General features: G+C 44.0%; 1 protein-coding gene across 3 annotated transcripts in view; it reads right to left on the reverse strand.

Moving 5' to 3' along the window:
* The window catches only part of LOC146853996 (membrane-spanning 4-domains subfamily A member 12-like), a 124,678-nt gene that overhangs the window by 70,820 nt on the left and 26,377 nt on the right, over positions 1-27,481 (reverse strand). For all 3 annotated transcript variants that reach the window (XM_085651860.1, XM_085651859.1, XM_085651861.1), the window contains exon 2: positions 1,191-1,366. In XM_085651860.1, coding sequence (XP_085507986.1) covers positions 1,191-1,352 — 162 coding nt within the window. In that variant the 5' untranslated portion in view covers positions 1,353-1,366. The remainder of the gene's footprint in view (positions 1-1,190; positions 1,367-27,481) is intronic.

Here is a 27,481-nt window from a genome sequence, read left to right on the forward strand (position 1 = left end):
TTTCTCTCCACGTGTCAAGCGCGTGCAGAAATGACGCATTTAACTCTGCATGAAATCTGTATTTTATTTATTTAAAACATTTTATATAGCGCAAACATGATCCATTAGGATATCAGAGCGCTTTACAGATTATCAGATGGAAGAAACAAGTAGAGCAAATAACATCATTGAGACCGGTAAAGGGTGTGGTAAGTTCCCACTAGGAGGGACCACCTGAAGGACTAATTCGCTAAACCAAAAACACAATCGTAGCAGGCGAGTAATAAAGATGGGTGTAGTCAACATGCCATGTCAGTCCTGGAGAGTAGAGTTCCTGAGTTCTAGGACAGAGGTAGTGAAGTCACTCACAAAAGGCACACGAGGCCCTTGGCTCAATTAATTTTCCATAACATTTTTGAAGTCATGAAGTGAACCTTCTTGCAAGACATTCTGCTAGAACAAGTCTCCCACCAGCAAAGATTACGCAGAAAGTGCAACCGTATGAGAAACACCACATGCATTACAAAAACTGAAATATGGTACAATAATATTTCACCTCTTTCCAGACTTAAGACAATATGACCTAAGACTTTGTTTTTGGAGACATCAAGGAACACGAGATATTTGCTGCAACCACAGTAGCTGAGCTACCATGACCTCCACTTAGTTGGACCACTATCCAACCAGAATAATACCAAACCCAGCTGACATATGATGTAACGAGCACTTGGGGCTTGTGGGGAAAGTGGTCTAGAGGGAAAATGAGGTAGAGGTGAGCCCTACCCAGCCCAGCCATGCATCTATAAAATACTGCAAGTAGGATGGTAACACTCATGCTGCTGTGTGATAACTGTAGGAGCCATAACTAATGATTTTAGGGAGAACGGGCTTCCTTTCAGAGCTAATTCAAGACAGGTTGTTTGCATCTTTTGTTACTAAGTGCAGTTTTGCCACAGGTTTCTTTAAATGAGCCACACAGATAGTGTTGCCATCAGAAGTGCATGTGCCTCTTCTACAAATTTACATCACATTCCAAATACACCAATTAGTAAGCAGTAGGCAGCAAGGCTGGAAATTCTGCAGTTATTTCTTTGTACCATTACAGTGTACTTTTCCTCAATGACTCAACAGAATTCAACAGGCACACACAATCAAATACATATATTCTCACAAGTCAATTAAGAGTGTCCAATCCCAATCGTCTGGCTTACCCCTACTGCCTTGGACTGCACCTTCTTAAAAGCCTGTGCAATATTGGAATCAAGATTCTTTTCAGGAGAGATCTTCCTCAGCTGTGCCACGCGTGGATCACCTGGCGCATAAACCTCTGTGACTACCTTCATGTTGTCCGATTCAGCCACTGTAGATGACATGGTTTAATCCCCGGCTATAAAAAAATAAAATATAAGACATTTCAGAGGCACAACTGGAGTAGACGAAGCAATATGAAAAGCAAAGCTGGCATGCTGACATGCCATTCAGGGAATGCTAGAAGAAAGATGGGGGAGGGGGGTATAGTACATCATAGTGCAGCCTAGGCCGCCAACACTTGTATCTTTGTGTTAGGAGTTGTCCAGCCCATAATCCTACAGCTAGAAGGTGAAACTGGCCACAGACATCAATCTGAGGTGGCAAAGAGGTAGCAGCTTATACACATGGCTTGCCTTTTGGTTCTAATTTACAGAAAGGGGGGGCACTAGGAGCGGGTTATTAGGTCCAGTGACCCTTGCTCCCGAAAAGTAACTAGTACATAAAGGGAGTCACTGTTCCTTGTAGAGGAAGAACTTTTGTTGTGTGCTACTCTATCTGTGGGGGACAGTGTGACCTCATCCTAATGCCCTCACACACCTCGCAGGATGTCATGCTTCATCATTTGGGCTTTGCTCCTCGTCGGGCCGGCGCGGCAATGCCCTACGGGTCCCCCAAAGGGTCTCTTTATCGGAGATCTTTTGATGAGAAGCTGTTTGGGTGTGTGGGTGTAAGTGGCAGTGAAGTCTAAAGTGGTGTGTTAAAAAATGACTGGAGGAAGAGTGGGTACTATTTATTGGGGTGATCCCTCGGTCATTGTTAAAACAAATTGTGTGGTGCTGCTCTAGGGGATATTATGGCCCTCTGTAGCTGGGTAGATGTCCCTAATTAACATACATAATGATCAACATGTTTCGCACTGTACGAGATCAACTGTCAAGTGGTGTGATATCTCACTTCCGCTACCCCTCGTATTTTGATGATTTAACATCTAAAATGACAGCCACACTATCACAAGCATGCCTAATAGGACTGAGATCCCTTGTTCAATGTGTACAAATATTGGCCTGCCAGAATGCATGTGCGCAATGCTTTCCAATGGGTTCCAAAGTTTGTGGGGAATTCACGGACGGTAAGCTTCTAATGATGGAACCCAGGGAATAGCATTTCAATTAAATACGCTTTCAACAGGGCATGCACTAACTCCAACACTTATTGCATTAACGTGTGTGCTGCAGAGAGCAGAGCTCAGAAACAAGGAGCATTGGGTTCCTGCTCAACATTTCAGAGCTTCGATATCTGGAGCTCATCCACTAACAGTGATTCCGCTATACTGTGGATCATTTTAAATATGGTTACCTGGCATATGAAGCGATACGTCTTCTTGGCCAACGATATCTGGCATAGAAAGTGCCAGATAGTATTTGGTCCTCCACTAGTCCACCAATTTTTCATTTTCCTGGAAAAATTACATTTTCTTGCTGTACAGAAAACAGCTTAAAACATTCTTATCTCCCGTTTACTAAAGCGGGAAGGTTATGGTGATTTTGGCTGCTTTTCTTATACTGGGATTCTGGTTGTATTTGAATTGTTGCTGTCAACTGTTTGTTTTGCGAACTCCTTTTACTATCAGGGTTAAAGTCCTTGCCTGTGGAACACGTGCTTTTAACAAATAATTACAAAAAATACATTTATCAACAAAAAACACTAGTCCCAAAGCCAAATATATCTCTCATTCTTCAGGGGGATCCAAAATGGGGGCAGAGAGAAGAAAACACTTTAGAAGTTCACAAAATCCAAATCCCTCGGGCGCTTGGACTCCCTGTTCCCTCTCTGGGGTTGAACTATGTCCTGAGGGAGAGTCTGGGGACTGTGACCCTCTACCAAGATCCTCAGGACTGTGTTTACAAGCAAGACCACAGCCCAGAATACAAACAGCCTTTGTAGTACTTTCATCTTTATCCCAATAGGGACCCAACAAATTAGGGCAGAATCCTTACGATTCTAGCCCTTCCTAAAAATCTGGCGTAGTATTTCACTACAACTGCCCGCTAGGGGTTTAGTTTACATTTATTGCACAGTTAATTAAAACCTTTACAAAAGCATTTCTCTTTAAAGAAAAAAAAAGAAAATGAGCACAAGATACTCAGAAAGCTTAGTTAGATCTTAAATGGAATAGAATTAGGATCCTAAATATAAATCAAGACGATCTAAAAATGTACATAGTGAATGATGGTTAAAGTGTTAAAATTGCCCTCTAGGCTCCAAAGGAGAAAGTGTAAATTCTTCAGGACAGGGCAGGGTGTCAATGTTAATCCGGCGCTTAGCACTGGAAAATGTTCAATGTTGCTCAGTTGAGATTGACACAAAAAGAGTCGAGCTTTCCGCTAGGCGTTATTTTTGCCAAAGTGTGAGGAAACAAACAGGCAGGAACAGCAGCCAAGAGGCCCCAATGGCTTGAGGTGTTGGATTCCATATAGTGATAGTTTTAGGCGAACGCGCGGAAAGTGCTAGGTTCAAAGTTTGACTTGAGTATGGACACTGGTGGGTCCCAAAGGTGCGCCAAATGGGTGGAGTCGCTGCGGTGCAGTGCATTGGTCTGAGGGGCTCAAGCTGGTGACTGCAGTCTGTGCATGTGGCCGTGTCCTATGGAACTCTTCAGATGTTTACCAGCACCTCTAGGAGTTCTTTGTGTGCTAAGAAATGTAAGAACATCTGTGGTGGCCATGTGATTGGGAGTGGTGGGTAGTTGCCCTTGAAGGCAGTGCAGTTAGAGATGCAGTGCAGTGTAATCGGTTACCATCTTCAGGATGCACTGCGGCCTAATAGATAATAAGCACAGTGTGGTGAAGTAGAGTCCTTACCTTACAGTGAACCGTGCTGGGTTAATGACCCTACGATGAAGTGCGTTAGTGCACATGGGGTTCAATGTCTTCTGGTAGGTTTGTCCATAGGATATAGTTTACTGTAATTGTTTGGTGTCCACAGGGCACGGACACAGGGTCCTGACGCTCTCACTCAGTACCATTTAAGAAACACCCAACTGAAAAACAGAGAAGGTATCTTCCCTGGTGCAACTTGAATCCTAGCTAGGCCAGCCACTAGCTTTTCACTTCACTAATGGAAAAACACACCGATTATCAGAACCTTCCTCTTGCAGACAATTGTATACACATTCCTGCAGCGCCTATTTGGTTGTATAATCATTGCAGTAACCGAAAGAGAGAACACTATTGTTGAACATCAGGTATTGGCTCGTAGAGAAAGTAGTACATTCTGCCATGTGGGCCCTCTGAGAAACCTGCTCCAAACTTGAGCAGGTTTTGGTATTCAGTGATATTTCCTTCACACCCCAGCATACGGAATGGATTTTGTTCTCTGTAAGTAACCGGTCATCACTGAGAGAGGCTACTTGAACGTGGATTCTGAAGCATGTGGCGAACCACAGCAGGGGTGTCTGTGAAATCCATGCATGTTGCTAGGATGAGGATCAGTGCTTTGTAGTTGACTGTGCCGAAGGCTGCGAAAGGTCATGCAAGATCATGTTGCAAGAGGCATTGTGTCAATGTAGAGGAGGATGTCTTGGACCATTTATAAGTTAGTTAATCAATCAAGCGAGACAACTCACAGGTTACGGTCTAAAGCTGCTTAAGGGTGGGTTGGGAGGATCTGCGGTTCAGTCAAAGAGCCAGGTCTTGAGGTCCTTCCTGAATTGCTGCAGCAATGGTGATTGTCTGAGGTGCAGAGGCAGGAAGTTCCAGAGGCAGGGAGTTCCAGGTCTTTGCAGTGAGTTAGGAGAAGGATCTTCCTCCATTTGTGGTCATGTGATCCTTGGGACCGTGGCCAGGGCCAGTTGGGCAGAGCAGAGCTGTCTGTTGGAATTGCAGAAGGAGAGGCGGTAGTTTTTTGTGCTGCATCACTGGCTGAAGCTGTAAGAGTTTTTTTTTCCATCATCTGATGCAGTGTGTGGATGGCGACGGTTTTGTTTACTGACCACCCTCAAGGCTGCAGCACTTTTGAGGTTCATGCCCTTGCCTTCTTTTCTGGGATGCTCCAGAGAATGCAGTTTTCAACACTTCGAAGTGGAACTAAAAGAGTTTTGCTTATGCATACTCTGTAAATAATGCACCACTTCAATATGGGGAAGCTTTGTAAATAGTGTTCCAAAGTTATTTTATTTCGAACATAAGTCACAATACAATATCCCAACCACACACAACAAACTGGGAAGCCTCTTACCCATACCCGGGACTGTGCCACACACTGGTATGAAGCGCTACACAAATACTGCAGCACAATACAACTTCAAGAGCATCTCTTCACTGACATGGTACAATGGTGAATTATCAGCTTGGCAATTTTGTGAAAGGTCTGAATCTCAGTCCCATGACGGGTAATCAATTTTGCGAGGCTCACACAGTTATGTAAAGGTAAGTGGGAACGCCAGGATTTGATGCCAGGTTACCTTGCTCCAAAGGGTGCAACTAAGGCACCAAAGTTGTCTCCAAAATAAAAGTCCACTCACATCGAACAGTGTGGCTTGAGATGGTCAGTTGAATTCCCATAACTGTCAAAAACACCCAACCTGAGGGGTCTTTTACCCACGCATCGGCGAGTCAGTCTTCTTCACCCATCTTCCTGCAGGAGACTGGCCAAAGCTCAGACACTTAACAAAAGAGTCACAGAACAATCTGCCTCCAACAATGAGAGAATGTTTTATATAGAGCATCATGTCCTGTAAATAACAGATAATGTTAGCCAATTTGCACCACTCAATTTACTTGAGCTTTGATTCAAACTCACAAGTCTATTTACTGAATTGATAAAGGTTTATGATGAACTATCTATCGCAGAAAAACTCTAGCTACTCTGGTCGTCTAATATTTATGGACCCGCACAATTGTGCAAGAAAATGTACAGGATGGCCTCACACACCATCCAGGTGTCAGGCTTCATCATCGGCCATCCCACATTCACCAAAGAATCATCTAATAGCAAACAAGCCCATACTAGGGCTGTGGTTCAAGCATTAGCAGGAAACAGTTTTTTTCTTCTCAGTTTCTAGATAGTACAGGTATAGAAACCATATAACGTGTGGAGTGTTGGTATCCATGAGGTTCCTGAAATTCAATATATTGATGTGTCCAGCACTCGATGTAGGTTAGGCAACTAAGTAACTTATTACTCAGTAAATGTAAATTCAGTATATGTTTTTTACTGTCATGCAGCCTTGAAAAAGTCACCTTAGTGACGAAACATGTGCTGGCTGTTGTCTTTCACCGAGAACTGCTGTACCATTTGGACTTGGAAATGTCATCATTAAAGTGTTTAGTACTTGTATAAATAATTTTGCTTTCTTTCTGGACAAAAATGAAATGGAATTTACATGTTGTCAATGAGATTATTAAACCAGTGAACATGAATGACTTTCCTCTTCATTTGTGCAACTTGTGAAAAAGTAACAAAGTTCTTCAAGCAAACCTTATAAATATAGGTCATTAAACAGCATCAGATGATTGGAGTGCCAGGGTATATTTCCTTAAGTATAATGAAGCACAGGGGCATTGTTCGTTGTGTACTCACACCCAAGGTAGTAGGGTGTGTTATTACCCTGAGTGGCGCCATGATTCATTACAGTTAATGTTTCTAATTACCTAGTAGTACTACCTGCCCACCAAATTTGTTCGTATTACAAGGTGCCACTTTTGCAAAGTTCCTGGCGCTTCTATTGGTAGACTTTGAGAAGGAGTTTAATACGGTTTGTTGATCCCATCTCGAAGCAGCGCTAAGTGGGATAGGCTTTGGGCCCGCTTCAGAGGTCTGGTGGCACTGCTGTGAATATATGATGTAACTCCGCTAACAATCACTCCGCATACCATCACCACAAAGGTTTTAGCACGCAAATTAAATCACCCCGTAATTTACGACAATGCAAACTATTACCAAGACTATACTTTTACCACGCATGCCATTACAACGCGAAGGCATGCGTGGTAAAGGTATACTCCTAGTAAAGGATTTAAAGGGAAGTGAGAGTACCCTGCAAAAAACACTACCCTACACTACACAGAGACTACCCTACACCAACACCACAACACTACCCTAAACCCTAAGACACTACCCTACACTACACAAACACTACCCTATACCAACACCACAACACTAGCCTACACTACACAATCACTACCCTACACTACACCAACACCACAACAATACCCTTAAACACTACCCTACACAAACACTACCCTAAACCCTAAAACACTACCCTACACTACATAAACACTAGCCTACTCTACACAAACACTACCCTAAACCCTAAAACACTACCCTACAACACTACCCTACACCAACACCACAACACTACCCTACACTATACAAACACTACCCTACACTACACCAACACCACAACACTACCCTAAAACACTACCCTACACTATACAAACACTACCCTACACTACACCAACACCACAACACTACCCTGAACCCTAAAACACTACCCTACACTACACATACACTACCCTACACTACACAAACACTACCCTAATCCCTTAAAAATTAACAGCCACCCCAGGCCCATTCCCCCTTACCTCTCTCTCTCCTCTGTTTCTCCCTCCTTCTGCTTCCTGCATCACGTCGTCTTTCTGTGAGGGGTGGTGCACGTCGATGTGAGGAAACGGAAAAGCCCGTTTCCTCACAACGACGTGGATCGCCCAAATTATTTTTTTGTACAACGTATGTGCATTTACCATACATACCTTTACAACGCTTTTCGTTGTAATGGCATGCGTGATAAATGCAGATGCGGTGTAAAGAAATGAGGAGTAATGGTATGCGGGGTAGGTGCACTATGCGGAGAAAAGGTATGCGGGGTCAAAGTTATTTGTTGTAAACGATATTTACCCACTGCTGTACTTCGCGCCAATGGTGCTCTCTCACATCTTCCCTATAGAAATAGGGACTAGACCGGGGTGTGCCTTGACCCCACTTCTTTTTGCCCTAGCTATTGAGCTCCCATCAAGACGGATTCGGAGCATGCCCAGATCTGTGGGTGGAAATGGGATGGTGGAGAAGAAGACAGCATTGATATTCATGCTGATGATGTGCTACAATACAACCGCATGTGTCGGGTCCCGGCTACTGTGCATCCTGGAACTCTCCGGGGGCCCTCTGGCCTGCACCCTAATTGGTCAAAGTTGCTTTTGGTGACGGTTAGCCCAGGTGCCGAGATGACTCAATGGAGGAGAAATATCCCAATGTGAAGGCCTTTATTTGCTTGGAACCGAACCTGACCTGGACCCTCAATCTTTGACCACTGGTGGAAATGACTGAGGATATCAGCTGTTGGACTGAGCTCCCATTCTCAGTGCTGAACTAGGTGGCCGTTTTCAAGATGAAGACCCTGCCTAGCCTCTTATAGGTCCTCCAAAGTGTTCCTCTTCAGGTCCCAGATGCTTAGTTCCGAACCCTTACAACTATGAATAGCTCCTTTTTGTGGAATGGGCTTTACCTGCATTACCTTCGATAAGTGCTGTCAACTGACATGATGGGGGCTTGACATGGCAGACATCAGGATGTACTACTGGGCATCCCAGCTGATAGTCATTAATGAGGAGGATGGAGAGACCCCGTGTACACCACTAAGCTTGCATTACTGTGTCTAGATAACATCATGCACACACTTTATGGGAGCCCAATTCGACAAACCCTGCCGGCCCCAACTAGAGTGGTCCTCGTGATCTGGAAATGGGCAAAATCGGCTACTGGGGTGTGGAGAGAGGGTTACACAGCTTAATCCGCTCTGGAGGGGCACTCGGCTCCACCACAGAACCCGACTGAAGGGATTTATCAAATGGGATACGATTGGTATTTCTCAACTGGCTAACATCTGGGCTGGCCCTGCCATAATGTTGTTTCAGGAGCTACAGGACCAAGTTTCCCTGGCCAACACACAATTCCACAAATACCTAAATAGTGCCTCGTGCTGGTAGCGCTTGCCCTAGAGCTGCAAAACATCCACAAATTTAGCCCTTTGGTGTAAAATGCAATAAAATTGGTTATTTTTTAAAAAAGTGTGCGTTTATCACGCTGTGCCTTCTTTAAAGGAGTATGCTCAAAACATGAGGCCTGAACTGGTTATGGTGACAGGCCAATGATGTAGTCTGCCAGGTGCCATATATATGATTTGTTAATATGAAAATTTACAACAAAGGTAGTAAGCCAGACAGAGTTATTTTGAAAATGATTTGTTAAAGCCAATATGCCTGTGAGGGTAGAAAAGATTTCTATTACATTGTAGTAAAACCTGTACACAGATTTTTTGTTACATGAACTCTCACAGATTACAAAAGTAAGCAAGGGGTTTGGTGTTGGCTACCCTCACTGACAAACCATGCAAGTATAGGATCTGCACTGTAATATTCCTTGTTAGGCCGTTTTATCAGGGTCTAGATATATTTTTGCTAAATGTATAGATTACATTTTTATAATGTTATCACTGTATACATTACAGTTTTCTTGTGGGAAAGCCTATGCCCAGTACAGTAGGTCTCAGCTGGTTATAGTGACAAGCCAATAGCTAAAATCTAAAAAACAGAAGTTATGTTAGATGCCTTATATCGGTTCTATTTATTGCAAAACGCAATGACAAAGGCAGTAAGCCTTACATAGAGTGAAAACAATGTTGAAATATATGGATGTAGGCTCAGCGCTCTTCAGCCATTGGTCGGAGTCCTTCACATTCTGTTCCCGCGCATGACAGGATGGGGCAATGGGTCAGCGCTCTTCAGCCATTGGGTCTGTTACCTTTGAGTGATACCGTTTTATGTGATGTGTGGTCACATGCGCGCATCTGCTTTAGTGTGCTTCAGTGCTGGAGCTTATGGAACTGTCACTTTAGTTTTTACATTTTCTCCTTTTATACGTCTTCCTTTCTGTTCTTTTATTTATAGTACCCAGCAGCTCCGTAGACAATGGGGTGTTGTTAGTTTACCGCGTCACACATCATGCATTGCCACTGCTTCTAAGCTTGTGGCCATCTTGGAGAGTAATGGCTACAACGTGTTGTTGTGTTACAGGTCTACAAGGACTGTACCTTTCTAAGCCATTTTAGTTTGCTACAGTAATTAATCATTATACACAATATCATTCCTAGCTGGCCACTCACTACTGAACATTTTTTAAGTATTCTTACTTGCAAGCACAGGGCGCCACGTTTATGCAGTTTCATCTTTTTTCTACTTTTATTCTTTTAATTTAAATTGCATATGCTTATTGAGTTTGTGATAGGGTTGCGACTCTAGAGTTCTTCCACCCGTAAATTCAAATCTGTAGCAGGTGTCAGCAATACCTTGTCCGGTATGTTTGTACCCTTCAAACATGCATAGTGGGAATAAACAGCAGGCGGGATCGCCATGAGTGGGCTTCACAGAGCAGGCAGTCTCTTCGCCCCTTGTAGTAGATGCACTCAGCATGCAACACAGCTTATATCATAGCTGCCATGTTTCCAGGTGGCTTATGTGTGACATTTCTGTATTTACATTGTGCTTATGCGTGACATCTCAGGTCTTCGTGTGTGACTATCACAAGACAGGTAGATGGAAATCTTCCGATCTAGATATCAAAGGAGGAGCGAGCATGACCATACCTGCCACCTCAGTGTCACACATTAGAAGCGCATTTGAAATGGGTAAACATGAAGACTTGTCACAGGGGCAACCCTTACACAGACTACATGTGCCCTTACTGGTGTATTGGCACATGGAGCTGCACCAGACTGTGCCACGCGCTGCAGCGCGAGCAGAAACAGAAGTTAAATTTAAAAGGAAATAAAAGTTGACTTAAGAGGAGATTCATGCTGTCGGGCCTCCCCGCTTGCACTTCCTTTAAAACCAAACAAAATAAACCACAGAACAATTTCGAGAAGCAATAGCAATGGAATTTGTTCTTTCAGAAAGGTCTACGCACTCCGGGGCACATCTTTGTGGTTCTGGTCGAGCTGCAGGTCATGGTAGAACATGAAGCTACATGAAGTCTGGTGGCGCTTTGCTCACCTGGCAGTGCAGAGTGACTGTCCGAAGAGTCCAGCATTGCAAAAGGAGCTGTTGCTGGAGGCAGCTGCGGGGCTGTCAGACTGGACAGACCTGCTGATCAATCATGGAGGAAAGCTGGAGGAGACCTTAACAAACTGATGACGTCACCGTCCATATCACAAGTCAGAGCCGTCCCGGCAATCACCCTTACATGCACAACCTCTCCTCAGCAGGGCATGCAGGCTGCATCAGCTTCTCAAACAAGTGTCCACTGACTACATATTACACACGCCGTGGTTCTCAGGGGAGAGCTCAAGAAGCACAGATTGCGTTATGGTAAATGATGATGCGGTAATGCGGAGACCCTGACTAAATCTAATCTTACATCTGATATGTGACACTTCTATTATTTAAAGACAAGGGACCCCAACAGGATTGGTCAGGGACCTTGGGTGTCAGTATGCTATGAACACAATGGTCCCTCACAAGGACAAAGGAAGAGATGGAATAAATGTAGAAATACAATTAGATCTATATTACACTGTTTAGCCGGACAGGAATCTCCTTAATGTAACAAAAATTGGGACAAACAATGAAGTGGGAACACAGTCTTGCGTCAAGCAAGAAACGAACAAACAGAAAGGCTCAGGCAAAACTTAGTGCTTGAAATAAATTCATCAATTCAACAAGCACAAATGAAGGGATACACCACTACACATTTGAAATAAGCATGATCGTGTTAGGGTGTCGAGGAGTCCGTTAACCGATAATAGGCAGGGATCCGCGAGGATTAGACGATTGCGGTCACTCGAAACGGCGTTCGATGTGTAGGTAGTACGTGTCTCTTCGTGTACCGCTCAGTGGAGGCGTGTTCAGAACGCGAGCTGGCGCAATAATGATTATCGGTTAACAAGGTTAACAAGGTTCATTCGGAAATCCATTCACCGCCTCACTACAGGCCCTCATTTTCTTCCAGTTGGCAATTACTCAGGCATGTATCCTAATGTCCGGATGATGATCCCGCAATTCTATGTATGGGATTAAAACGTTGTTGACTCCTCCACACCCTAACACAATCTTACTTATTATTTCAAATGTGTAATGGCGTCTCCCTTCTCTTGTGCTTGTCGAATTGCTAAAAATGAAAGCTAGCATTTAAGGGAAATATGTTTATTCATAAAAAAAAAAAAAGTTGGAATTTGTTTTTCACACAATGATTTGATTTGGGGCCTTTACTGATGTTATAGTGTCAGTTCCCTAGTCACAGACACCTTATTCTTTCTGCCCTTTTGGTTCTGCGATACGTTGTGTGCATACACAGGGTAATACAATAAAATACATCAAAATACATTTTTAAAACATCACAAGTCTCAGGCTTGTAGTAAAAAAAAAGGCAAATGCTATTAAGAAATCATTCCTGCAATCATTACTTGTGTACAAAACAGAGTGCAAAATCCGAGCAAGGACTATGGGCAAAGCAAGCAGCGGACAGTCCAGAGTTTTTAAATATATAATATAGTTAAAATTAGTTAATAATTAAATGGTATCTTGATCACTGGCAGTCACGATCTGTAATCTACCATGTTTGAACCAGACCGCATGTAAAGATTTACTAGTAGCAATAACAATTGCGGGAGTAGTATTGCCCTTTAAAATTCTAAAAGCCACTAAATGTCTAGTCACCTGCAGGTTGCGGCATAAAGGAATAATCCATTTCCGGCGCGGGACTAGATAGCCAGGACAGAAGAATAGCATGTGTATCTCATCTTTTTCCAGGCCACACGCCGGATAAATACTAAAAGCGGAGACCTTATTCCATTTGTTAGTAAAGGACTTCAGAGGTAAAGTGCCAAATCAACAGCGAATCTACAGACTTTTCGCTAAAGGAGTGGAGACAAAATCTAAAGATTACACAAAGAATGGAAATGGTTTGATATCTAAAAGTCTATTTGTCAATGGGCCAATTGACTGGACATTGGTATAGCCATCTTGAATAGAAGTCCAGTAACTGGATTTTTAGGTGTTAAGATCAGCTTTGCACATTTTTTCCGGATTGGCCCATAGTCTTTGACGATCTAGTTTGCTTAACCAGTCAAACAAATTTAACCCAGGGCTCAAATGTCACCCATAAGCGAACCCAGTAGACAAGTGGTCTAAGAGAGGTCAGATCTGCAATTCTTTTTAATCCTAAATCAAAAAAATAGGTAGGGGGGTTAGCAGTGTACTATTAGGAACAGAAAACAGCTGTCAGACAAATTTCTTTTCTGCAATGGTAAGTGGAGAAACATCAACACAACCCCAAGTCTCAGCGCCATAAAGGGCGGCCCCTTGTGCCTTACCACAATATACTTCCAGGGCCAGTGAGACCGCAAGAGAGCTTGTTTGCCTATGCAACCTGTTAATGGCATTTGCTATGAACACGACAAATAGGGTGCTTTTACCTAATTGGTCTTTCCACTTTAGGTTTTCCATTACTTCGACTCCTAGGTAGTCAAAACTCCTCACCCTATCTAGGGTTTCTCCACCAACTCGTATGATGGAATTTTTGACCACTCTCCCCCCAAACACCATGTATTTGGTTTTATTAACATTGCGCTCCAAGCCCCTTGACACACAAAAGTCAGTAAATTTGTCAACAAGGAGCTGAAGCCCCATGGTGTCTTAGTGATGAGAAGGGAGTCATCTGCAAATAAGAGGGTCGGTACCTTATTGCTGTTCTGAACAGGGGAGTAATTTCTGCAGTTCATCAGAAAATTAACCACATCATTTTAATAGAGGGTGAAGCGTGGGCGCAAGAACGCACCCTTGCCGTACACCCCACTGGATAGGAATGCGTTCGCTTAATTCTCCCATGTGGCCACACCGTACTTGGGTTAAACTGTTACTTTACAATTGAGATATAAGATTAATCAAATTCCCACGGACCCCCATCTTGTTTAAAACATACTGCAAGTTAGTAAGTGGAATGAGATCAAATGCGGCTCCAAGATCGACGAAAGCCACATAAAGCTTCTGATGTCGCAGTGAGATATATTTCCAGTATAATGTGGCAAATCTAAAAATGTGATTGGAGGTACTCATCTTTGAACGAAACTCAGCTTAGAGGCCTGACATAATATTCTATAGTCTAATATAGTCTTGGGTAGTCGAATAGTCTACCCAATGTAACAATTTGTCAAAAATTTGTTTGGCAAAAATCTTTTGGGCATTATCAATTAGGCTGATTGGCCTATAATTTGAAGGCACGCATGCATCACCTTTATATATTGTAACAATCTCAGCTCCTCTTCAAGAATCTGGTATCTCACGCACTCGTGCTATAGCATTGGTGGGTAGATTAAGATAAACTGTCCAAATCTGGGGTTACGATTTGTATAAGTCACCAGGAATTTTGTCCGGTCCTGGTGCCTTAGCAGATTTTAACGAGGAAATAGCTCTGCCAGTATCCTCTAGGCTAAAAATAATAGCTGACCCATGAGCTTCTGTATTGTTATGAGAGAATGTGCCTGTCATGGTCATTGGGTTGCAACAGGGCCCTGAAGTATCTTGGGTATCTGTCTCAGTTCAGAGAAGTGGGATACCAATTGATCAGCTGATATATGATGTTGGTGTCTCTTTGTTTTATTTGTTCTAGTTTGGGTCGCTGAGCGCCAGAAGAGGCGGTTATCATTTGTTTTGACTGCAAACAGCATGTCCTACCAAATTTTGTCATCCCAGTTCTTTTTTGCAAAGTTTAACGAGGCTTTGTGAGTATGCCTAGCTTGGGCTATTAAATCCCTATCGCTGCTTAACACAGTGGATCTTAAGGAGCTTTTGGCTTGCTTACAGGTGAGATCATACCATTTAATGTCTTTGCTCAAGGCTGGCTTCTTGTGAACCATATCTTCATAAAATACCTGTTGTAACTCTTTATAAAGTAGATTGTGTATACTCAAAATAGGAATTTTTTATTCATTTACCCTTCATAATTTGTCAGAAATTTGGTATAAAGCCCATATATCTGAGACAACAACTTTGGAATTGACATAACTCTGGGCCAGGAGACAAAACATCTACACTTGGCTAAAACAGGTTGAGGCACTATTGTATAACATGTGTTTGTTTCTCTGGCAAGTGAAGCTCCAATCAATGATACAGTCAAGGAGCCAGGATCACTGTCAGGGCGCCTGTCTACTTTCACATCTGCCAAAAGTGGCCACAATCTCACATCTAGGATAACAAAATCAATGACACTCGTATGATTGCCTCTTCTGAAGGTGGGGACTCGATCAGGGTCAGAAGTAGTGCGTCCATTTCATGCCCTCAGCCCTCTGGCAACTGTTAAGGAACCTAGTTTAAATCCAGAGGCCGTAAAATTAACTTGGGGTTTCCCAGTTAATACCCGAATACCCTATTGGTCATCTTCCTCTTCTGTGACCTCCTTGATGTAAGAGGAGGGTTCATAGGATGTATTAAAATCTCCAGCCAATATAATTTTAGTATTTGGATACAAGGAATCTAAAAATTCTTCAAGAACATAAGATGGGGGATTCGATACAGCCAGCAGTCGCTCTTACGTAAATATTTAAGAGTACCAAGTCCAACCCTGAGGAAAGAGTAACATTGATCCCCCATGGGTAGGAATTCCCTTCCTAAACCTGTATCATTAGTGTGGCCTAGCTCTTCTTTCTGAACCTACCTATAAAATCGGTTTATTATGAGTATTAAATGTGTTGTGCAAAGTCTGACATTATGACATCTCCGGGGTCGTCCATTTTCCCCATTCTTCCCATTTTAAGTTAGCGTGCAAAGCACGCTGCATTTGAAAAGAATAGATTTTAAAGGGACAGAATGAAAAAATTGAAGAAACTGGAAGGTAGGAATGAAACAAGATCCATTCTTCTTTTTTTAGAAGAACAGGCGGCTTTATCAAATTGCACATCCAGGAAATGTAAAATGTGAATTCTTTGCGGTTTTGTTTTTGTTTTTTTTAAGTTTTCTTAGGGAAGGGAGGCCCTTCAATATTACTTCAGAGACTCATAGATGCCCAGCACGGCATTGCGTATTGGATTGCTTACTTCAGAGAGTGCCTTCTTTTAACTGGCCCCATGACCTATGGCTTTCTTGACCACTTTCCTTTGAGAAAGCTTCTTAAAAATGCCTCATATGTCCCATTTTCTTCCTCAACTTTCGTGGCGGGACTACTTTACACAATCACACAAAGGGATCACCTGATCATCGTGCCAGCGGCTCTCGTGGCGTGGAAGGCAGATCTCGGCGAAACCATAACTGACGAGCAATGGGACTTTAGCTGTAGACAACTGCAACAGATGACTCCAAATTACCGGCTCAGATTAATACATTTTAAGTACATACACTGACTCTATAGAACCCCCCTGCAACTGAGAAAGATGGGTTTGAGTGCGGATGAAAGTTGCTGGAGATGTGGGGCGTCCCCAGCGTCATTTCTACACGTAGCATGGCGGTGCAGGCCTATAGCCAATTTTTGGTCCAAAGTACTACAATTTATTGGGAACAGAACAGGACAAGTCTTGCCCTGCACGCCACTGGTGGCGCTGCTGGGAATTATCCCACACATACCACCGAAGCTGAGGAAACTACCGGTCATATTATTATTGATGGCCAAGAGACAGGTCGCCCTTAATTGGGGAGCTGTCCACCCCCAGGGTGAAGGAATGGGTTCGAAAGGTAACCTACTGTAGAACCCAACTGGCAGAATACTGGGAGCTAATGCCGTCGCGGGAGCGCCCCAGGGACATATGGGACCCATTTGTAAACTGGTTGACCTCCGCAGACATAGACGGACTTTAGAACAAACGCACAACAGCTCTGAATGCTCTGAACTAGACCGGGCCACGAAGGGCAACTTTTAATTACGATATACACGAAATAGCCATGCTTGTAGCCTATTGTTCCTTATTTTGTTAAGACTAGCTGTAAACTTGCGCAGTTAACGCACTAGATTTTAGAACTGTACCATGTTCCAAAACGCTGAAAGATGTCCCATTGATATATCATGTATGTTGCACTGTGCCAAATGATATCCGACAGATTTGTATGCAACGCACTAATGATTATGAAATGCCACTGTTTGTCATTGTCTAAAATACCAATAAAAACAAGTTTAAAAAAAAAAAACTTTCTGGGCGGGACAGCCCTTCTGAAGGGTTCGGGCATGCTTGGTTTGCCAGTCTGTGCGACTGCACCTTGAATTTGAAACCTCACCTCCTTCAAAGCCCATCAGCTGTCACTTGATGGAGTACAGAAATTTGAGGCATTGTTATCCAGCAAAGGTTGCAACCCCAGTTCATGTGTGTGTTGTAGCCAGGATGAATGTACAATAACTCAGTGGGCAGATGAGGTTTCGCAAGTAAAAACAGTTTGCATGGGTTTCGAGTACTCAAAATCAACAGCTATGGAAGAGGAACTTACAGTAGAAGCCATACGCCTTCTGGCCTTGGCAATGCTGGTTTAAAATGCAATGTGTATGTAAAGGTTAAGGTCATCTTATGAAGCGCACATTCACCCGTAGCTCCCTTGGCGCTGGGAGATCTGGGGAAAAAGCACCAAAGTTGGCCCAAGACCTGATCATTAAAAGCCTGTTTAACAGGCAGGCCATTAACGCTGCCCTAACCCCAATGAATCTGGTAATGCAGCGTATTTCAGTAGGAAGAGCGTTTCCTTCCTTCAGAGGAAGTGTTAAAATACATTGCCCTCCAGATCTTGATTTCCGAAATATTGGCACCACTAATAAATTTGCAGTTGCCGAGCGGAGAGCTCTCCTAAAGGTGTATCGCACGAGCCCAAGGGCTAGCAAGTCTGGTGCCAAACCTTAAGAGTTAAACACCAGATTTAAAATGTAATACGCTGTTTAGCAAGTAGCCAATGCATTTTGTTCCAGGGTGACATTGTATTGGTTCTACAAGAGACCCCATAGACTAGTTAGTCCAGCTACTGCATTTTGAATCGTTTGAATGCTTCTCAGATCGCGGTCTGAGACGCCCAAAAGAATTCCACTGACATAGTCCAGTTTGCACCTACAACCGCGCCATAATGGTCTTTACCAGCCGTGGTCTGCCCTAATGGGCTGAGGGGCCATACCCCTTCACCTTTTGGCCACTATAAAAAAAATGTCTGTCAGACTGAGCAAAGGCCAGCCAGACATTCTTGATTTTCAGTTCAGGCAGTCAGAAGCTAGACATGGGCTAAATGTGCAGGCCCCTGGCGGCCTGGGCTGAACTTTGCCGGGCTGAAGTCACAGTTCCTGTGGGTCCGACACCTTCAGGCTGGCAAAGCCCCTCTCTCTCGTGACGAGGCAGAGCGTCACCGATTGCCTCGGACCTGGGCGCATCAGTTCTAAGCCCTAAAGTGCCCTGGGCTGAGGGCCAATCAGTCACCTCACCACAGAGTGGGGTGGAATCAACAGTCTCTGCCCCGGACCCACTCTAGCGAGTGAGGGACTGCGGCCTTCACTTACTGGCTGAACTTAGGTCAGTCAATGAGGGAAGGCAGCAGTCCCAAGCATGTGGGCTCTCCCAGGCAGAGCTGAGCAGGTAAGTATGATTTTACTTGAAAAGCTTGGTGCATGCATACATGAATATATGGGAGTGAGTGTTCTCAATTGATGTGTGTGTGTGTGTGTGTGTGTGTGTGTGTGCGCGCATGTGTGAACGCATGAGTGTGAGCAAGTTTTTGTATCCCCTCCCTTTTAATAGTACAGGGCAGGCCATCACTGGTCTTTACTGCATGGAGCATAAGAAATGATTGTATTTTCTTAGCTGTTCTAAGTATAAAAACTCCTTTTGACTCGACAGAGTGTATATGTGGTCTCACTGAGGGGTGCTAGCTCTCTGCACCTGGCTTTGGTACCGGCAGGAGACCCATCTCTGGAGGCCAGAAGTGACGGGGCCAGAGCGAAGGGTTTTGATATAGAAGCACAATCTCCGTTCTCTCCACTTCAGTCTTCGATTGTTATAACTCAGGCCCGGATCTAGCGGGTGGGCCAGGCCCACCCAAACATGAGCCTGGCCCACCCAAACATGAGCCTGGCCCACCCAAACATGAGCCTTGGCCCTCACAGCGAGGACATGAAGGCAAATAGAAAATGGGCAGTATCATTTAAAACGTTCCTCCAAACGTTGTTTTTCTTCCTATTCTGGGAGTTGATTGATTGGGCCTGGGATCTTTCTCACAGCCACCCCCAATCACGCAACTCCTTCTGGAAAGGTGGGTTGTCGTGCAGGAACAACAGGGGCATGGCAGAGGGTACAAATTCTTTATTTGGCACCGAGTCCTGCTGCATGGATATTTCCCTTTCTATTTCAACACTGGAGAAAAGTTTGTTTATTCTGATTCACCTTTCCTGACCCCTGCAGCTGCTTATCACAAAGTTTGACTATCCAAGTAGGTCAGAGAAAGTGTTACTATTTGTTCTTATTTTTAAAATCCGCACAGGCCCAGCAAGTCACATACTTTGGTATGCTTCATTTAAATCATTTTTATTAGGGATGCGAGACAACAAGAAAAGTGTCCAGATAACTGGCGATTAATGATCCTGCTGGAGATTAATCCTTTGTTGGTAGTTTTGAAATGCAGGTAAACTGTATTTTGTGTGGATAGCTCAGTTTGTTACTGCCTTTGTCACAGAGATTATTGTGTTACTTGCAGTCAGAAGTTATACTCCTAACATAGGACGGAGACCTATGAACTGTCATCAAAGAGCTGCCTACAAACATGAATGGTATGGTTACAACTTCACTTTGTTCTGTGTTGCTATATAGTTAGAACTTCCCCCAATCTTTAATTATTTTAATGTTGCTAAAAAGAGTTTGTGCAGATATACATTTTTATTATTAAAGCAAACCCCCAACCACTGAGGTATGCTTTAAATCCTTCGTTTGTGCTTCCCCCGGCCCAAACCCTCTTAAAATATACTGCCCACCATTATGGACGACGTGATTCCTACACCTTGTAATCCTCATTGGCTTATGTGACATTCCAGACTGATTTACATACTTGTAGGATTCATTGTCTCTGTATAATGTGTGTGTGATGTAAAGTACTGTGACACCCTACACTGATACGAGTAGAGCTATACAACAAATGAAATGCATATGAGATAAGGGCTACGGAGAGATGAAGGGCATGGTTGGAGGGTGGTAGTGAGGTAGTCTGAGGAGGAAGTCATGGGGGGGGCACTACGGAGAGATGAAGGGCATGGTTGGAGGGTGGTAGTGAGGGAGTCTGAGGAGGAAGTCATGAGGGGGGCACTACGGAGAGATGAAGGGCATGGTTGGAGGGTGGTAGTGAGGGAGTCTGAGGAGGAAGTCATGAGGGGGGGGGCACTACGGAGAGATGAAGGGCATGGTTGGAGGGTGGTAGTGAGGGAGTCTGAGGAGGAAGTCATGAGGGGGGGGAACTACGGAGAGATGAAGGGCATGGTTGGAGGGTGGTAGCAATGGTATCTGCGGCGAAAGAGGTCATTGGTGGGCCACCAAGAACTACTTTGGCACTAGCGCCCTGTCATGGACTTTCTGTTTTTATTTAATTAGCAGTCAGGTAATTAGGGCAAATGTGGAACATATTTTAAAGTGTGTGCTAATTATATTTACGGCTATGTTCAATGTTTTAAGTCTGAAGGTTATTTTATTAATGTTTTTTACCAGGAATATTAAAAGTGGAGCTGGATGGTGGCTGATATGGGGCTGTGGCCCAATGGTCAGCTGTGCGATAAGGTGCACAGGAGAGGGATGGTAGAAAAGTGGATAATCCGGCCTGGAAGTGCTTAGGTTGAATCCTGGCCCGCTGGAACGGGAGGGTTTGCACTTCGGTCCAGACATTGCTCTTGCTTTCAAACAACTCTCCACATGCTCTGTATACACACAGAATCGATTCGTTGTAATCATGGTGACTGTTTGCAAGTAGATATGATGTAATCTGGGGCTTGTAGGCGACCACAAGAAGCAACAAATCGGGCCTGCGGTGGCCCACCCAAATGCCCCCTTGGCCCACGCAAATACAAATTCCTGGAGCCGGGACTGCAAGTCATCCAGCTGCTGGTAACCCGCATCATACCCGAGATAGGACCCTGAGCTGAGGCTGAAGCCTCCAGCGGAAGCTAGATCGGCAGTCAGGTGTACAATTAAAGATCCGACACCCTCTCTTAACTAACTCCTTTCCAAGGGGTTAGATGTTAAAGGGGTGTGGGATAAGGCAGACCCCTGTGGCCACCGCATTCAATCTTTAATCCCGAAGCCCTGAAACGGTTTAACTGAGCCGCCTGCGTCATGTCCTCCTTTAAAATGTGTAAACAGCAACAGCTAAATCTGCGCACTCCCGCCATAATCTCATAGGCGCGTGCAGGGCAGGATGTCTTCTGCCGCCGGCTGCAGCCGAGGTTCCGTCTCCTGAAACAGTACTTAATATTTGGGAAAAGATTCCGCATTGGAGCCTTTCTTTCTGTGAAAGAATTCAGGCAGGGTGCAGACGCAGCACTGTCAGTAGCATAACAGTATCCACCCTGCAGGGGGAGGGGGGCTCTAGGGGGGCCCTGCGCACCAGCGGTGGGGCTTCTTGCCTTAAAGCTCCTGAGTACGGGGCATGGGGAGCCCCATCCGTGAACTGTGGGGGGAGGAGGGGGGGGGTCGTCAAGTTTCGTTTCGCCTCTGCAAACTATTTCTGTAAGCGTCAGGACTGGGCCCGTATCAAACTCCAAAGCAAGAGTCATCGACGCCCCCCAAGACTGTTGCTGCAAAATAACAAACTGTCCCATCTGGAGGGGGAAAAAAGTACTAATAAAACGAAAGGCCGCTGACAAAGTATGGAGAGCTCAAACCGGAAGTGAGGCAGAAGCTGTCAATCCGGGGTTATCTCCTGGATAGAGATTTCCGAACTTCAGCATACACCCGCCCCCCCCCCCCCCCCACCCCCCCCCGCGCATCCTTGCATAAAGCCTGACTTCCAGCACACGTCAGTACTGATACGGGTCACATTCCCATTTGGTACAGAAAAACAAGCGAAAGATTGTGCTACGGACGACACATGTGTAGAAAGAGAGAGAGAAAAATAGGCATAAAGAGAAAGGAGGCGGCGAGGAGACGACGAGAAACAATGGAGACCGAGAAAAGTGAAATTAGTGAAAGGACAAACAGTGACACATAAGAACATTTAAAATACGTCTAAATGTAGACAGTGGGTCCTGGGCACTTCTCCGCTTTAGGGTCCTGACTGGGCACTTCTCAGCTTTAGGACCTTACCCAGCAGCAGGCGGTCTTCAAAGCTGCCCAGGTATGCTGGTGATTACATGTGATGGGGCCCTTTAAGGAGGGATACAGTGATGGGTGAGAGAGCTGTCGTTTCAGAAGATTGTGCACCTGAGCGGAGAAGACGGGTACTAATAAATCAGTGTTTTGTGTACAGATGCATGGTTATTCACATAACATACGCTGGGTAAACATGGTGAGAGACCTTGGTGAATCTACGACGAAAGAGCTAGTCTGAGTATGGCAATCCTGGTAGCCAATCCAGTCAGCAACAAAAGCTGGGGATAATATGCTCCTTAATGGACCGCCCCCGTGTTAGTGAGATAACTTCAGTTTTACCCCTTGGTGGCAGGTCGTGGCTTTTTGCCATGGTATTTGTTTAAGGACAGATGAGTGCAAGCGCTCTTGCTTCAAGGAGACCAGTGGAAGTCTTATTCCAAACTGCAGCTCCAAGGAACTGTGCCCCATGGGGCACCTCTAGGAAGGGCCTTGCCCTCAGGACAGCCAGGCGCAAGGAAGCCTCCCAGATCGGCTTCACTCCGATACACACTTCTGACAGCAATCCAATACCACAGCTAAACTCCAACTTCTGTGGAAGCTCACCCAGCTTCCCAAGAGACCTTATTGTGTTACACAAGAACAGGACACCCAGAACCAAGAGATAAAATGCCATCTATCGATATTTTTCATTCTTAGATGTAGATTGATGCTCGATACCTCAAAAGGCATATTTGATACCAAGATTCAGAACCAGATCCTTTGACCTGTCAAGGAAACGTGTGTATCCAGCCTATCCCAGCCCACCTTGGTCAGAGGCCACTGGACCACACAGACCTTCCTCTGATGTGCAAGGTTTCCTGCCTTTGCAGACCTTCACGAAGCCCTTAGACGGAAATGTCCATGGTATATCCATGCCACTGCCAGCCTGGGCAGACATCAGGATGTCAAGTGCAGTCCAGCCAACACTAGGGAGAGCTATGTCTGTAGCTGCCAAAGATTCTTCCTATTAACCAAATATTTGGTTAATCGTTTTTTAAGTCACTGCGAGGCAATAGTTACCTTTTATTGGGGAAACCCTTTTCCCCATTTGAACCTCTGGGGCAGAACCTACCATCCAGACAATATAGATATTTATGCATCTGCCACTTTTACATATACTAGTCAACAAACCAATAATACATCCTAGTGGCATCTTCAAAATATAAAAAAATTAATCCATGTTAACAATACAAAGCTTAATTAATATTCAGCTTATGCAAAATCTTGGCTAATGTTCATCATGGCATAGAACACACAAAAGGTGATGGGAGGAATGCTTGCAATTATTCTAACCACTGGCAACCGTTTAGGGTAGTATTCCAGCCCATCATTCTTTTGCTCACCATGCCACCTCATTTTGGATGAAGCCATATGCAAACCAGCCATTTTGGAAACATTGAATTCCGTATACATTTGAACTAAGGGAACTGGACATTGGTCTGGAAACAATAAAACTGCAGTCCTCTCTCTGTTTCCAACTATTCCCTCATCCAATGAGGTGGAGTTTTGTAGTTTAAAAGTGCAATGTTGGTGATGTTTCAAACGCAATGTGAAGCTGTGGCTTTATGGTGAAACAAGGAGCAGAATATATATATATATTTCTTTTTAAAACTCTGTCAATGCAACTGGCAATGTGACATATTAAATAAGTGGATTAGTTCTAAGCCTACTTACTGTGCTACGATTAATAAATCTTATACCAGTTACTGGAGTCTGATTGGCTCACTGCCTGAATTTGTAAACATGCACACTTGGTTCCAATTGTATCTCACTCACATTCGATCACTTGAGCTATAAGCACTTTTTTTCGTACGTTATACGTAATCAATGAAAATAAATACAGCATTAACGTCACTCAATGGTAGTCTTTGCAGTATGGCCTGTGTCTATGATAAACATCAACCAAACTCGTGCACATACTGAAAATGGATTGTTTTGCATTGTTGAATGCGCCACCAGGAAAAATTGGTCGCTTGTGGACTTTACTGCCCCAGTGTGTGGGTGGTTACTGGGCTCCCCTGCTATAACAGCCACATTTAAAATCAAGACATTTACTGCTGGAAGTAAGTGAATCTGGGTTGGAGAAGGGAAGCATTTTACTGGTCGGCATTAAATCAATTTAATCAGGGTCATTGCTTGGTTTGAGTGCACAGAAAAATGCACTCCGTGCTGCACCTCCTAGTGACCAAAAGTGATAATCCCTGTCGGAAGATCGGTATGTTTACAGTTTTGCTTCCCTTTGATCCAAAGAGCATCCCGATTACTTTTCAGTATCTCAAGATACCTATATCAGATTAGTTTTTTTGTCATTTAATCCAGGGTCCTCGAAAGCCTGATACAGAGCCCTGATTCAATCAATACATTTTTATCTTTTTAACCAAATGGGTAGGGGACTTTTTTCTTCATTGCTACTTAATTTGTTTTGGTGTTCCTGTATTGCAGGCATTTTTCAGAGACGAAGGCCTTCCTGCTTGTGACAAGCAAACAAGGGTAGGCTCAGGATTCCTCAAAGAAGCCGGTTTTAATTATTTGGGCTAGGTTGTTTAGGAGTTTGGCCACAGTTCATTTAAGGTATGACGCTCCTATCGCCAATACATTTCTGTACAGTTTGCTATGCATGTTTACATCTCAATGAGCAAACAGTGCCGCAGGAAACAGTGTGGTGTCCCAGTATCTCTGCGAGTCTCCTGCTCTGAAGCTCCTGGACTTCCTAGGACCATACTCCAACTCCATTCACTCTACCTGTGAATGTCCGAGAGCATCTACTCTACTCCATAGTAACTGGATATCTGGACTCTCGGGTAGTAATAGGTCGCTTTTACTGTGGAGCGTTCACTCCTAGTCGCCCACATTCACTTCCACCACTAGGAACGACAGCAAATCACTTCACCTCTTACTAAGCTCCCAACACCACTGCTCATCCCAGCTACTCATGCACAAAACCCCACCCCAACCACTCAAAACTCCACTCACTACCTCTCATGCCATCACTCAGGAGAATCCTAACAATATACACGACATTCATTCACAGCCTCTTCCAACTCTTACCAACTCACAATAGCACTCATCCGAAGGCACTCACGACATCACCCTCTTCCTTCACAACCCCTGAATGTTCCCTTCTCTCACTCCACCAACCATCGTGCCATCATTCCAACCATTGAAGCTAAATGCCAAGCGCCACTCTTTGCTTAGCCATAGCAATAAGGGCCCATGTAAGAACAGTAAACAAAAACAGAGACAAACAACTCCCACCACTACTTGCACTGTCTCCAATGACTTCTTTTTTTGACACCATGGAAAACATTCATATTAGTCATAAGTTGAAAGTTGACTACGCTTCCCCTTCTATCAAAATAAAAAAATAAAATCTCCCTTTGTCAAAACACCTAAAGCGAAGCAGCCAGCTTTGTAGTGGAAGAAACTATTCCATCACCATTACTCCACCACTGGTGCTCTCCTATGGTCTTCTGTGCATGCCGTTGACAAACACAACCTTCTGCCTAACACACATGCATCCACCAGAATGTTTGCATTTTTTTTTATTTTATCTTACTGGGCAATAACCAAATTCCTCATTCACCCCAGTGAGCTCTCACTTATGGTTCAGAACCTAGAGAGCAGCATGTTACCTGTCAACTGAACGCACTTCACCACCTCATCAGATCTACGTAGCGCTAGATCAATGAAATTGTAATGCAATTCAGCACCACAGCAAGCAAATAAACACAACCCGTCTGGGTATTTACTTGGCTCTTCCAATCAAGATTTGCAATACAGTTATCCAGAAAGATGCTAATTCAAAGGTAGGTTATAGGCTGAGACTATGGAACATGCTTTCCTGTTCTACAAGCAACAAGGGGATTTTTCAGAAAAAACACAGAACACACATTTTAACCACTCCTACTTCCTCATCCAGGAAGCAGAAAGACGTTTTGTTTGTTGGACTACTGTACACAAATCTCCTCTATGTTCTCAAAAAAATGTGCACGACCTTTACCATTCAACAACTAATTTCTCAAGGCAGCAGCCATCTTACCAGTATTCCAAAAACAAAGATAGCATCCTATGCTCCAGAGGAGGATATGACCTTAGCTCACGGATATGAACATTTAACATGTGCGAGATGGTTCCATTCTAATTTTCAAACAGCTAGCCATGCCTAGGTAGCACAAGTAGGAAACCTAAAATTTCTATTAAAGGACTGAATGTTTCTATACAGAAGAGGTTGCGGATCTGGTTTCTTGAACTTAAAAAGTATCATGATAGCCATAGCCTGCATTAAATAGGATACTTCTGCTAAAAATAAATTGTGAGAATTCCAATTGGCTACGTATTGATCATTCTTTGTTAACTGTATCTCAAATCAAGTCTAATCTTACTTGAGCCCAGATTAAATACAGTGAATAACCTTTAAAAATCTAATTCTGCAACACAGGTTTATAGAAAAATATCTGTGTAAGAAAATGCCTCTTTTTTTAACATGATCACCCCCTATTTATGTGGACTGATGCTGTTGGGTTTTTGACTGTCGACTGGGACTCTGCTAACCAGGCCCCAGTGCATAGGAAAGCACAGAGATACAATATTTAATAATGTTATCTCTGCCTTGCAAACAACTACAAATTTAACTCTTGGAATGTTTTAAAATATTTATAGCCAGCCCAATTTAGTGACAAAGTAAGATTTGTAATACACATTTTGGAAAAGGTAGAAAGTTACAAACTTCTTGTCTAAAGCCTCCAGAAGTCCATTCACCTGATATTCCATCAGTCACCTAGGGGCTCAATATGCCACTTGAAGGGGTGCGAACTTGCCCCCTGAGCTGAGACAAAGTCCTTGGATGTCAACACTTGGGCCTGCTCCCTCCTCTGTCTCTCTAGTCACCTGGGCACTGATCCCTGTGCGAGAGGAGCCCAGAACTGC

The sequence above is a fragment of the Triturus cristatus genome, chromosome 4_1 (assembly GCF_964204655.1).
Source record: "Triturus cristatus chromosome 4_1, aTriCri1.1, whole genome shotgun sequence".
Lineage (NCBI taxonomy): Eukaryota > Metazoa > Chordata > Amphibia > Caudata > Salamandridae > Triturus > Triturus cristatus.